The 14,827-nt window shown below is 44.9% G+C and overlaps 1 protein-coding gene across 2 annotated transcripts in view; it reads left to right on the forward strand.

Moving 5' to 3' along the window:
- TTLL11 (tubulin tyrosine ligase like 11) overlaps positions 1-14,827 on the forward strand; it is a 1,410,454-nt gene that overhangs the window by 1,314,558 nt on the left and 81,069 nt on the right. Inside the window, exon 9 of one of the 2 annotated variants that reach the window (XR_011268496.1) lies at positions 2,657-2,760. Coding sequence is in view for 1 of the 2 variants with exons in the window: in XM_069609505.1 (XP_069465606.1) it covers positions 2,657-2,763 (107 nt within the window). In the remaining variant the exon portion in view is untranslated. Of the gene's footprint in view, positions 1-2,656; positions 2,764-14,827 lie in introns of those variants that run through there. The other variant, XM_069609505.1, reaches the window with a different exon arrangement.

Genomic DNA, 14,827 nt, shown 5'->3' on the forward strand with positions numbered 1-14,827 from the left:
CTGGAACAGGGGATGAACGCCACATTCATGATTGTATGTTCATCTGCCGGTTCTATCTGTTAGTCTTAAATATGTTAATCTACTGGTTTAATGTGTTCTAGTCTTTAAAATATTTATAGCTATGCTATGCTAATCAAATACTGCAAGACTACCAGGGAAAAAGAATCCTCACTTCACATGGACTCCCAGAATACAACCACTACATAAGTAAGGAATTATAAAAGAGTTTTCTTTAGTAGACCAAAATATTTGTATTAAATTCAAAAATACTTTTTAAGGGATAAAGATCACTCAAAACAGTGCATAAATATATTTATTTTATTTCTTTCTATTGTTTGAAGCGTGGACCTAACTCGACAACAGCGGAGCGCTATACAGATTGTGGGTAGCCAGCATTTGGGCTGCCATCTTTTAACAGCGTAGTACTGTTAGGTCTGTGTGTCAGTCTGTGCATCCATTGGGATTAATCCTTGGTCGGGTGTTGTTGAAAGACCCATGTTTTGAGGGATTTGCAAAATTGGAGAATTGTGGGGATATTCCGAGCCAACACTGGGATTGAGTTCCAGAGGGTGGGTGCATGACAAGAGATGGATTGTTTGTAGGTCCTCTCTTTGTGGACGAGTTGTGATTGAAGCTGGTTCATTGATCTGCTGCACGAGGAGTGTGTGCCCCCAGATATGTGGAGCTTAGCCGCCAAGTACGCTGGTGTGCTACTCGTGACTGCTTTGTATTTGATAAACCTATGTCCTCAAGGGCAGTTATCATGCTCTATACCGAGATATAGGGCATAATTGATTGTACATGTCCACTGACCTACTAAGACCTAGATGTAGGACATCTTAATTGAATGCACATATTCATTAATGCACTAAGATTCCTTTGGCAGCTATTGTTTAACTGTGCATATTTGTTCATCACTGTGTCATTTTGTGTATTTGCTCACTTTGGGTGTTTGTGGTCAAGGTTTTATCTTACCCTTATCTTTCCTTGTGCGCCGCTTTGCACAACATGTACATGAATGTTTTGGGAAATATTAGTGTATAATTTTAATTGAATTCGAGATGGCAAAAGTGCATGTATGCACTTTTTCGAGTGATTTATTTGCCTTAAATGTTGTTTTTTTTTTAAACTTAGAGCTATGTTTATCTACTAAGAAAAATCTTATATAATTCCTTACTTACAAAGTGGTTGTAGCTATGCTATGCACCTTGTCTCTGAATAAATTACCAACACAGATGATACTTTCCCTCTCCATCCTACACCTCAGGAAGGACCCGAAGACCCTACTCTTGAAAAAACTACTTCGCCCCTATGCCCCGCTGCACCTACCTGCCCAGCTCCTTCGCTGCCCAAGCGATCTAATTCTAACCCACTTGGTGCATCCCCATTGTACCACCTCAGAGGCTACCCAACTAGGTTTGCGTTTTATAAATCACTTACATACATACATTATAGTGTGCAAATTGAAAGCTAAAAACAGTGCATCGAATTTTCATTGTTCTATGCTTAGTGTTGATTTTGTTAGTGTATGGATCTCAAATGATTGTTTTCCTTTATGTACACAGGCACTTCGACCCCAGACTCCCCCTATGCTCACAATCCCTTTGCCGCTTGCAATAACTCCCCTGTAGCCAGAATGCAGGGCCACTGTGCAACCTCCATCCTATCCACTGCACCCTGGCCACCTTCCTCTACCACTTTACTGTGTGAGGGGGACCCACGCTACCCCTCCTGCCTGCTCCCTCTTCTCTGTGACCCGTCCCACAAATCACCTCCCAGCTGGCCCTGGGCCTTACCTACTTCACTCACACCCTAGAATCTCAGTCATCCCACTCCTCCCGCTGGCTCTACCCTCCTTCACTTCCTAGTCACATCTTTCTCCTCAGTGTTGCTTCTTGATGATGCGCTACTCTGTGGCACTAGCGGTGGCGCAGAAAGACATATATTACACAATGAAACATGACTCATCTGTCAAAAGTTGACAATGTGGCATGTCGCTGGAACACTGATCACCCATGTACCAGTATTCTTTTTTCTTTTGTCTAAGTAGATTTTGATGTTACCTCACTGATATTACCAACATTGTGCCCCAACTGCAGACAATGGTTGTTCTGCAACTGCGATTCCTGAATATTGATGCCTGCAGCCCCAGACCCTTCACATGACAAACTATTGATCTGAGTAGATAACGCCTGTTCAGTTAACATACCATACATCACAGCGCCATCTAGTAGCCGCCCTTAGAAATGCACAGTGCCAAGGCACTATGGCTATGCATCCATTTTTCTCCATATAAAATTAATTAAAGTGTCTTATAGGGCCGTGTCCTTTCATACATAGCTTTCTCAGCCCATCATTTCGTTTGTTTTGTGAATAATTGTAATTAGTGGGAAGAGTTGATTTTCCTTCAATTATTGTTAAAGGGAGTTATGACTAATCCAAATAGATAGGGTTTCAATTTGGTTGTTTATCAATGTGTTTTCTGTAGGTATCAGTGCTTGTTGATACGATGTTGAAATTGGTGTTGATACCATTGTATCCGTCCATTGAATAGCTCGGAGTTCCCGCTTTCAATGGGATCCAAATGGGTGGATTTGAAATTAGAGTTCACAATTAATTTGATAACACTTGCAGCATTTCTTTTGTATTTTTTCAGAAATTGCAGGCTGAGCAACAGCAACTTCTCCATGGCATCAGTGGACATCCTTTACATTGACATAACGAGGCGATGGAGCAGCATGGGACTCGATCATAGAGAATCCGGTACAGCTATATTTTCAGTGTTATCCCATACAATTACATTCCTGTTCACAAGCTGCACATTACTTTTCTTTGCTTCTTCCTTTGGCTGTTGGTTCATTTCTGTTGTTCATGAAATTGACACTGTTAAGCAGAAAGGACAGGCATAGATCAACTCCAGTGCAAATTTAAATCATCGAAAATGCGAGAAATAATACATTTGATGGCAAAGTAAGATGGGGTTTCTTGTTATGGCATAGGAGATAGGAAGGAATGTAGATGAAAATGAGATGTATGATTTGTTCTGCAATCCTAGAGCCACTTTCTTTTTTCTCCATTTATAATTTTCAAGGTTGACGTTTATAAACTTATGAGCACTTCTAAAGTCCTGTTCACTCAAAAAGCTAAATCCCCTCTGATGTTAGAGAAGTGTATTTGTGGGAGAACGCATTGTATATATTTAGAGCCTAGTCGGAGGGAGAAAGCTTTTATTGTAGGCCCCGCCTCGGTCACCTTGCCAACTGGGTGTGTGTTATTTCTGGATTAGTTATTTTTATGTTCTTGTATGTCTTGGATTGCGGCTTTGTAGGAAAGTAAATGCAGTATGGTCTTGTTGATTCAGTATTGCTCTTTTGATTGGGATTTTTTGTGTTTTTTCTGTCTCTTGTGAGGGGGAAAAATAAGAATATCAAATAGTTTAAACACCTAAATAGTAAAAGGATTATCCCACTGCGATTATGTTTGCACAATTGATAAATAATCACAAGCTTGTGCATCAAACCTACCCATGCTGTTATGAAGAAACTATATTTTAGCATGTTCAGTGTCGGCCAACACATATTTTTATTAATATGTTCTGCTCTGATCATCCCTGTGCATACAACATGTCTAATAATGCACGTGGCCCATCGCTCACTTATATATATCATATTGTAAAGAAGCCACTTCTGTATTTCTAGGCCTTTTGCTTACTGTGCCCTGTGATTAATCTGATGATGTCATCACTCCTTTCCCAATGGTAGCCTCTTCCCATGTTGCCAGGGGACGGCAGCCGCTACCTGATCCTGACCCTGAGGGCGGCTATGAGGGAGGATCACATGGGGGAGGCAACCATCAAGGGAGTGACACGACATCATCGAATGAGACATGGTATCCCCCTTTTCCTTTTAGGGATACTCCTTCCATTCCTCATTCCTTTACAGCATATTGTCATGACTCCCTTTAACCACCCATGGAAACTACTGAAAACACCTTCCCACGTTCTATACATAAGTTATCAAGAACGGACTACCCTTTCCATGCATGTGGAAGTACTGCGATGAGAAAGCTAAGTGGAGTGATAAGCATCAGTAAAGGCGAGAAGCATATGATGCGCTCTAGTGGTGTGACTGCCTAACGGGTGTTGGGGCATTTAAAAACCCTAACCAGCTGGCAAGAGAGGGATGCTGCCTGGGGAAGTAGCATCCTCACTGAGCAAACATGGAGAAGCACACAACAGGCTGGCGGGAGCCACGAAGGATGCGCGGAGCCGCCAAGCGAAGTCGGTGAACCCAGGAAGTGGGGTTGGAATGCCAAAGAGCCACTTCACGTTCACTGCGGAAGAATCGAAAGATGCCACAGAAAGCTGTGTAGTCCTCAGAAGGGAAGCTGGGACACCAGGGTGCTTCTGCCACCTTACAGAAAGCTGGTGAGTCCTCAGAGGGGAAGCTGGCACACTGGGTGCTTTGGCAACCCTACCAAAACAACACATAAAGCAGGTGAGTTCTCAGGAGGGAAACTGGGACACTTTGGCAACTTTACCATGGACCAATACAGATGTAGGAAGTGCATAAAAGGGAACATGATACCCAATACTTAAGAACGGGAAATAACGGAATGAATGCAAGATACATACAAGTTTGCAGGTGTGTCAAGTGAAACACATGAGAAAGCCCGGGCAAGAGAGTATACAGGAAAAGTCAAGTTGGCAAATGTGTAAAGTGAATCACATGAGGACACCAGGCAGAGCCAAGACTGACAAAAGGTTACAGTAAAGTGGAGGAGAAACCTGGCAGGTCAGTACACCAGGTATCCTATGAATCTGGTACGAACAACCAAGTTGTTTAATTAAGCAATATGACCCGAGCGGCAGGGGCATTACCGATTCAGGTAATGCCCCGGGGCCCATAGTTAACGAAGGCCTCGGGGCATTACCAGAGTCGGTAATGCCCCCGCCGCGAGGGTTATATAACTATTAGTACCCCGGCCCGCATTATGTGTGTGACCGGGGCACTAAAAGCATTTTTTTCTTTCCTGAAACGCTGCTGCGTTTCGGGACAGAAAAAAAGAAACGGTCAAGAAAATGGCCGCCATGCAAAGGGAAAACTGAGTCCATTTTCTCTTTCCATGGCGGCCATCGGGAGCAGACACGCTGGGAACACAAGTGTTCCCAGCGCGTCCTCTCCCGAGAAAGAAAAAGAAGCAGAAGGTAAGTGGGGTTGGGAGGGAGGGGGAGAGGAAAAAAAACAAAAAAAAAACCGACCTGCGTCCCCAGCGGGGGACGATGGAAGCCTCCAGCCGTGTGGAGGCGCGGAGCGGGGATGGCCCCGCTCCGAGTCTCCACACTGCTGGAGGCTATCGTTTCCCACCGGGGACGCAGGAACAAGCAGGTAAGTGGGGTGGGGAGGGCAGGGAGGAGGGAGGGAAGAAAAAAAAAAAAGCTTACCTGAGTCCCCGGCGGGGGGCGAAGGCAGCCTCTCAGACGTGGGGAGGCTCGGAGCGGGGCTGGCCCCGCTTCGAGCCTCCTAATTGGCTGAAGGCTGCCATGCCCCCCGCCGAGGACAAAGGCGGCTGCAATCCCGGCCGAGAATCGAAGGATTCTCGGCCCGGTAAGGACCCGGCGAGAGCCAATCAGAATGCGTGTTGCATTCTGCTTGACTCTCGCCGGGATACTAATATACAAGTTGTTTTTGTTGATCAGATAATTCTTAGTAGTTCTCCTACCGTTAGGAGTTAAAACATCTTGAGGTGGAAAACCTTGGGAAGGGGGAAATCCCATTGGAACTGTATCCATTGGAAACTTTTGTTTTAGAGTTACACCTTTCCTTTTGATCTTGAACATTTGTGCACTTTCAAGTCCCAAGACATTACCCGTTTCACCTTAGCGTAACTTTAAGCATGCAAGGGCCCGAATAGTGTTTTTGGACACAGGACATTTTTACTTTTGACATCGGATAAACCCTTAGGTTTTGGTTAAGGTAGGGAAATACCTCTTAGAATAGGGACAGCAATGCTTTTTCCAACCCCTTTTATTTTTAATACAAGCTTATAGCCACAAACATAAAACTCTCTGTCTGTGTCTCATTCCTGACTCCTCACAGCCCTTTCCTATTAAGCTCTAGTATACTTTGGCCCTGCAAAATAACAGCAACAGCCTTTGTGCTCTGTGTAACAAGGTCAGTTCCCCAAACTTGTTAAATGGGGATGGGAACCCCTCTGAGCATGGGGTGGGAGGCCTACGTGGGTGGAATCCAGATCCGATCCAGCCTCAGCAGGGGGTTGATGGCAGTTGAGAAAGTGTGAAAAACAAAGTTGCCATTGGGAGGCCATGTGCTCTCGTATTGCTCAATTTGAGTGGCATTTTCTATATTCAATTAAACAATCATTTATTTACATATTCTTATTTTCATTCATATGTACAATCCATGCTTCATAATAATTTTTTCATAAAAGCAAATTTCTTTAATTTGAGAGAAGCAGTCATTTGTGTAGACAGGTCTATGTGGGTCTATTCAGCCAATGCATTCCGGACATGTATGCCCATTATCAGGGCCACACCCCTTTGTGTACTTCTTCTCATGGATCAACGGATGAAAAATAAAGATACATGCACAAACAATCTTATTACAATTCAATATTCACGTTCCGTAATTATTCAAAATTCAATTTTATGGTATTTTCATCACCTGCACCTCTCCTATGTTGGCATATAGACAATAGATTACGTGCTGTTGTCCTTGTTTTCCTAGAACGCTCCCGGCTGGTGTTCAGGAGCGGCAAAAAGTCGGCAGCCATTTAGAAGGCCCATTTCCTGTCCCCTCCCTCCATATGTTTACCAGGTTTTTCCTTTTTATTCTAGAAAAACACCAGGTCCAGGAGAAGACCACCCACAAGACAGAGAACCAGCAGCTCCCCATACAAATACTTCTGAACACTAGAGCGGAAAGAGGTAATGGAAAGAGAGACAGCTGGCTTCACAATCAGCAAGCCTATGTGAGCAGTGTACAAAGTTTGGTGCCACAGGAGGGGAAGCAATAAAATCAGGAGACGGATATGCTACGCGGCAGTTACAGAAGACACGCACCACATGCCATGACTTCCACCTGATGCGATGGAGGCGAGTTCCCTAGACCACCGGAGCAATAAACCCCCCGTAACCCAAGATGGGGTTTGCCATGGTGGTGGCCAGGCCAAAATCCCCTGATATGAGCTGGAACATTGTATAGACACCATTTTGGTCTGCAGCGACCCCGCACTAAAAAAGAGGGTGGGCTTAAGGCTCTATCTGAAGACATTTTTGTATGTAACACTTCCCGGGTGTGGAAGACTGGGCCAAATTGGCCAGGGACATCCGAACAACTAGAGGATAGGGCGGGGGGGTTATAGGTAGCCCCATGTATCAGTAATTTGGGGGTGATTTGGGTGAGGTCAGAGGAAGAGGCGGCAGATCAAGAGACCAGCAAGAGGAAGGATGTTGAAGTGAACTGTGGAGGTGATTTTTGGAGCCAGTGAGGCATTGCTTAGTGAGTGAAAGTGGTACTGCGCTGTGAGTGGGCGTGAAAGAGTGGCAAGTGTGTTTAGGAAAGGGAGTGTAGGGGGGAATATGAAGTCCTTGTGTGGATGAAAGGAGAATGCTTGAGTAGAAGGTGGGCTGAAGCAGCAGTGGTATTTTGAGGAGGGATTAGTGGTGTAGAGGAGGAAGTAGTCATGTAGAGGAGGGAATAGTAGAGAGATGGAGGGAGTGATAACATTAAAGAGTGGAGGCAAGACTTGGAAGGAGTGAGAGACATCAGAGGGATAGAAGAGCTAGACACAAGGAATATGTAAGCCTGGAGGAATCAAAGGAAAGAGATTAGCAATGATGGAACATTAGGAAGTGAGAGGGAGAGGAGTACATGGTCCTGATAGAAGTCAATTGAATTGGGCAGAATTTCTGGAAGGCATAATCCACAATCCCTCTGTAGAGAACTAGCCACTAGATAATGTAGGGTCAGTCTAGGAAGTTTCAGAGGGACGTTAGACAGATAAGGCATTTTGCCCTTACAAGGCATAGAATAAGCAGGTTTGCTAATTAAATTGACACTTGTGTAGCAAAGTTAGCTATTCAAGTTACCCTGTTCAATGAAAGCACTGCTCGTCCTGAATTCCTGTGTGGGTCCCAAGGTTCCAGCCCCCCACTTCTCTGTTCACTGCAAGTTCAAAGGGGCTACTAGAGAGAGAGTGCAGTAGTAATCCTCAACTTCACTCCTAAGTGCCGAATGTCTGTGTGGGAGTGCTAGACAATATTTGATTTCTTTTTCAAACAATTGAAAGCCAGAAGTAACCTGGTTAATAGTTTTATTAAGCTAACTATATTCTCTTTGGCAAATACCAGCATGTGTAACTTGATTAAAAACAGTCATGCAATTCCATTCCTAACAATTTAAGTTGTTGCATAACGCATAACTACAGTCTGTAAAAAACTGCGTTGTCTCCATTGTTTACAGTAAAGTTTAGGATAGTCTATCTAAATCTCATAGTGTCCAATAGATTTGTTTTTTGTTGGGGAATATGCATCACATTGATGAGTGATCACTTTTGAAAATGTATATGATCACACGGCCAACTGCTTTGAATGGCAAATCTAGTTCTGTGACCTGCATATGAAACTTTTATGTAACATTTACTTTTTTTGCAGTGAATGTCAAATTGGTTTCACTGCACATAGCTGGCAGCAGAGTGTCAAACAAAGTGGGTTTGTGGTGAGGCATGATTTTATAGAAAGCACATTTACACTTTTTGTCACCTGTTGCTAGCGGTCGAGTGCCTTTCTTTTAGGTCAAGTAGGTAAACTAAATTACTTAACCTGCAGGTCTAGTATAATTTTAAAGAATTTGCAAGACCTGATTCGTCTCAGTAATACCTCACTTCAGCGCTACACACATGCTGTACTGATGCTCATTTTATGTTTTGGATGCAAATTACTTCTGGTGACATTAAAAATATTAGTACAACATTGCAAATCAAATGGGAGTGTTTGCTAATCAAGAAAAATGTAATTAGCAAACTCTGCCAATCCATTTTTGAAAACTAATTGATGCCATGCCTTTAGGTCTTCACTTCTAGTATAAGTCAGAATCTAGACAGTAGGGGTCAATATTCTGTATGTACTAACGTGGGGAGTAGGAACGCCTGGGCTAGGCAGGATTGGTGCTTTCTAGACAAGAGAGGGAGAGATGGCTCTAGAGCCCTGAAAAATCAAATAACAATTGAACCATGTCCGAGACTCTGAGTTTTCCATGAGCCATCCGTGACACGTGCCATCAGGAGTGGGATTCCTTAGGACCTGAAATAGAGGCTGCCTATGTCAAAAGAACAGACTAATCCGAGGCCAGAGACTCCTGGGTGCCTGCCAGAATTCTTGGATTGAAAGATGTAAAATATTGGAGTACAGCTCGAATTTCAGACTCTAGGTCTGTTGCCAGATGAAGGTGAAGGTTGCTGGGAGTCTGCTGGGTCAGAACTTAACTCAGTTGACTGGAAGAATCCACCAACTTGGCAGATGGTACAAGTCGAAGATTGTTAGATCAGATAAGGGAGGCCTGAGATAGATGCAGACAGTGGATATAGGCTCATGGTAGTGAAAGTGGGCTACAAGACCTCCCATTTAGCCTGGCATTTCAGCAGTGAGGAGCCCTACCAGCTCAGACAATGAAGAAACAAGTAGCACCTTCCTGTCTGGAAGACACCACTGTGTGTCAAGATCCAAGCAACACCTCCATGAAGGATATGTAAAGAGCCTTGGTGGATGGGCAACTGGCCATCATTCGATAACATCAAGAATCATTGACAGCGTTTCAGGGTATGGTGACTGAAAGACGAGAGCAACCAGCAGTCCCTCAAGCGATAAGCAATCCTACAAATACTTGGCACTGGTGAAGATCCTGTGGCCGCCTTTATACATTTCGAGAAGGTTGACGAAATAGCTGGGTGACATTGCGATTGTTGGGCTATATACCTACTACCAGGAGAAGCACAACGCTCATTTCAAGCCCTCCATCCTGGTGGTAGGACACCCTATCCTGGTGAGGTTAGGAAAAAACAGGTAACATTATTGATTCAGACTTCCCCACAAACAACTATGGCAGAGAGAAAGGACCCTATCCGAACTGATTGGTTAAAAAACAGACTTTAGAAATGTTAAGATGTTATGCATGTGGAAACGTGGGCACCTGGCCCGATTTTGGCCTAGAGAAACCCAAGGAGGAGCCAGTTGTAATAACTGCAGATGAGTCAAATTCCCCATCGAGAGACAGAAAAACAAGCAAGCTGGATCAAGGAAGCGTCTGAACCTGAACATCTCGCAAATCCATTTAAGGAGGGGAATGATGAAGAACTAGAACAAGTGGCATGGATAGTGTGCACCATGGAATAGACAGGCCACACATTTCATCTCCCCCTAGAGGGTTAAGGACCTTCCTTGACTCAGCGAGTAAGAAAACCGCAGTATGCACAAATCTGGTTGGTTTTGATGAGTTACAGCCAGGAAGCCAGAAACACATTGGATGGATTCATTCAGACATGGATCAATACCCCCAAGCTAACGTCACTCTAACTAATGCTCTAGAATCATTCTGGCGTTGCTTCCACTTGATGCATCCATGGCTCCCTGGCTATCGAGGTCCGGATGGCAGGGGATAAGTGCCAGCTTGGCATACACTTGGTAAGTGGTTAGCATTCCCACAGTTCACACATTTAGCCCCTGTAGCCAGGCAGCTTGCCTCTACAGTAATCCATGTCTGGTAGGAATGGACGATGTGGGCGTGCTCGGGCACTCTTGTCGCCTCATTCACAGTTATTGAAGGGTTGTTTTTCCAGACACTGCAGCCGTATGACTGCTACTTCTTTATCGCTGCTTCCATCTTTTTAACTCTACTCTGTCAGCCCGTGAGAGTGACCTAGCTCCAGGATATGCAGTGAGAGGGGGGGGGGGCAGATTCTCACAGTATTTGTCCTACTACGTTGTGTAGCATCCCTGAATGAGATGGGCATTGACATCTGTTTCATCAGCCAGAGCGCAGGTGGATGTCAGCTACCATAGCCGCGCGTGAAAAGCATCAAATTGGTTTATGTGCTGCTGGACGAAGTTGGAAACACTCAAAATCGGCGTTGGTTTGCTTGTTGAAATAGTTGTCTAGGGCAACATTTGCTGCAGATTTTGAGTTGCCCAGGGGTGACTATGTTTTGAGAAATTTGTGGAAACCTAGTGCGGCATAGAAAAGCATAGCTGATTTCTTGTTCTCATCTTTATTTTCTTTTATAGTGGGAACGTATGGCTTCAAACACTCCACCCAAAGCTCCCATTGAGGACCAAGAGTCTACTATTTCAAATTCTGGTGTGTGGCAGCATGGGAGGGTCATCACAAGTTGTTGGGTCCTTCTGAGGAGATCACAGGTGCGCCTCCGGCATGCCGACAGAGGTCTAAATGGACAAACCCCCTGCTTGTGGTTGCCTGGGTAGGTACACCAGGTGAGAGGCTGCATCCCTGGAGGCAGAGATGTACCACAATGCAGGACCCCCCAGTATGGCCTGAGAGGTTGGAGCAATGAGGAGGCGACACAGCTGCTGTCCTAGTGATACAGGCTCTTTGCCTGTGCATGCAAGACATACCTTTTTATTTCATTGGTTATGCTGCCTTCTGTCACAGTATGGTAGGGTGTGTGCATGAAGGGTTAGCGTGCGGGCATGCTGCACAGCTTCCGTGTATATACTTCCTCCCAACCTCACATGGGGCTACCGGCCTGATACTGATTACAGCATGAATGGGAGTACTGCAACACACTGATTTGCAATGAAGGACCTCGCTGCCGTTCGTGCCTTGTAACCACAAGGCCAATGTGCCGCCAGAGTGAGCCAGAGAATCCACCATATCAGGCTCTGCATTGACAGGGACTGACACCATGGTGCTAAAAAGGAAAAGAAAATGCCACAAGCAAATCCCTGTCCAAAGTATAAGATTCACACTCGCTGTCATGCGCCCAGCAATAAAAGCCCCGTCAGGATGGCCACAGGCAAAATAGGCCGGAAGACTGTTCTGCTGGGGGGCGAGATGCCAGAGTTTTAGGAAACATTTCTAACTAGCAAACATAGTAATTGTGAGCTGCGCTGCTCCCTTAGCCTGTTCTCGCATTTACGCACTTAGTTCCTATTGACTAATTCATCACACAATGTGCACAATACATAAACACAAAGGTGTAACAGTAGTTCTTGCACTGCCGAGCAGCAAAAGAAGGAGGAAGGGACAGATCTGTGCAAGTGTCTTCTAGCTTCAGTTGCTTGGTCATTAGCTAAGGAAACATCATGTGACTGTGATTGTTGTAAAGGCTACACATGTGCTAGGGTTTGTGGTAATTTGCAGTCTGTATATTTTGATATTATTAGTTTGGGCTATTAGATAGCAGAGCCAAGACATTGGAAACCACCTCCCTGGGCCACACTGCCAAACCCATGTCACAAACCAACAGGAAAGGGACTACATCGAAGAATATACCAACCGGATTAACAGAAATTGTAATCATTACCTTTTGTCTTTTAAGGAACTTTCAGCCTTTTCTAACATAAAATAAGTGCACTACCATTTCCAGAAGCACTATCCTGTCACGATTGGATTATTGTAACTCCATGTTGCTTGGGTCAAATATCTCTTGTGTAAAGAAATGTCAACGTGTTCACAGTGACTCTATATGGTTAATTAAGAACATTCCATGGAAAGAACACATCTCAAAATATAGAAGAGGTCTCCATTGGCTGCCAGTACAAGACTGCATAGATTTCATCGTGGTCTTCATGGGAATGCTCCATCCTACCTTAAATCTGCCATCACCCGCTATACATCAGTAAGATCGTTGCACTCGTCCAACATTTCACAGATTGTATGCCCCGCTTTCAAAAAAATCAAGAGGTCTTGGGAAGGTCCTTTCCCATCAGGGCCATCCAGTTATGGAACTCTTCCCCCCAATTTAAGATTGGTAGAGAATTTGCTTCCTTTCATAAAGAACTAAACACATTACTATTCAGGTAATCAGACTTTCCCTAGTCTTCCTATGTCTTAATGAATCTTGAATCTTTACTGTTTGTTTTGCTTTTGTTGTCTCACGTCTATGTGTGTGCCCGATGCCTGCGGGCTGCCGGCGCGTTAGAAATTAACAAACAAATACATCCTCCTTAATCCCTCTTTCCCAATAGAGATAAACCTGAACCTGGATCAGACTAGCAAAATGTGTTTACAGATTTGAAATCGGAAAGATAAAAAGGGTAAGACCAGGGTAAATAATTAAAGTGTTTTTACATCCCCCAAAGGGGGCAGTCTATGGGAGCAACCACCTCTCGCCCATTCTGTATGCAGTGTGGCAGAAGAAAGCCTAGTCCTCACCCATGCACACAGACCGAGCCCCACTTACTACTCACGCTACCCGGAACACTGTAGAGAAGAGAACTCATGTCAATTTCCAGCACAAGGGCAACACAATCTTCTGCAGCTACTCCATTAAAATCAAGGGACAGGATAGCAGCACTTTTTTAACAAAATGCCCACCGAATACAACCTTGACCTATTTGGCAGAAGAGGTCACCAAAACAAGATTAAAAAAAGGGAAACTCTCCTGCATGAAGCAGGAGAACAGACCAACAGCTCTTTCCCAGCCTATAACAAACACAGACGAAAGTGGAATCTAAGATGGCGACTTCCCCACTTGAACACTTGCTACATGAACTCAGGACTGCAAAACATCCATCCCATGGAGCATGCCCAGAGGAGGCCTGTGACCTCTCTGGCCAATGAGCAGAAATATATTCAGTCCAAGCACTATAAAAGGGGCAGCTCCCATGACAAGAATGGAAGCGAGGTTTGTGGTACAGAGAAGGAAAGTTATGGTATAAAAGAAGAGGAAGACTGCTGGGCTCTCTGTAAAGCATGGAATGGAAGAATAGATTGCAACATCCTTAGAGGAGGCGAAGATTGCTAGGCAGATTGTAAGATCTGGAGTGGAGTGGTGTATTTTAGCACCTGGAGAAGTGGATGGTTCTAAGACAGATAGGACAGACTCATTGTAACTGACTCATTGTAACACCTGGACACCAGAAGAGACTGAAATTCACAGACCAGAGATACAGAAAAGGAAGAAGGTTGAAGTAGAGACCAAAAGGCAGGTGAATAGAGACCTAGCCACAGCCATAGTCAGGAAAAAGACAGAGGAAGCAAAGGTGAAGGCTTTTGACGAGGGAAAAATGGAGAAGGTGAAGATTAAGACTCTGCCCAAGGGGAGAGGCCATGACAAAAAAAATAAAGGGCAGAGGCACTGAACATACAGAAGGATTGTCACGATGCCTGCCCCCGGAAAGCCAGACCAGGCCCAGCAACCCCGGAAGCAGGCATCATGCCACTTGAAGCATGCCCAAAAACCCCAGTTAGGGGCTCTTTGGCTACAGTCCTGGCGCCTATGGCGCCAGGCTCATAAGAATAAAGTCAGTCCTGGCGCCATGGGCGCCAGGCTCATTACAGAAATCTTACCTGTTGCAGACCATGCTGCACGAAGCCACAAGCCAATTGAGGCTTAAAGGGACTACTTTACCTCAGGGACTCCTTTCCTCTCGGGTGGGGCTGTGGAAGAATACTTACCTGGGACTTCTTCCAAGGCTATTTAAGCCACACCCGGACAGCCACATGTGCTTCGCGTTATTCAGCTTGCTGCAGCGTAACGCTCACCATGTCTTCAGCAGCTCCAGTCTTCAGCCACGCCCGCTTTAGTCCTGGAACACCTGGAACAAGAAAAGGAGAAGGAGAAGAGGTCA

The sequence above is a fragment of the Ambystoma mexicanum genome, chromosome 8 (assembly GCF_040938575.1).
Source record: "Ambystoma mexicanum isolate Mex_15411 chromosome 8, UKY_AmexF1_1, whole genome shotgun sequence".
Taxonomy (NCBI): domain Eukaryota; kingdom Metazoa; phylum Chordata; class Amphibia; order Caudata; family Ambystomatidae; genus Ambystoma; species Ambystoma mexicanum.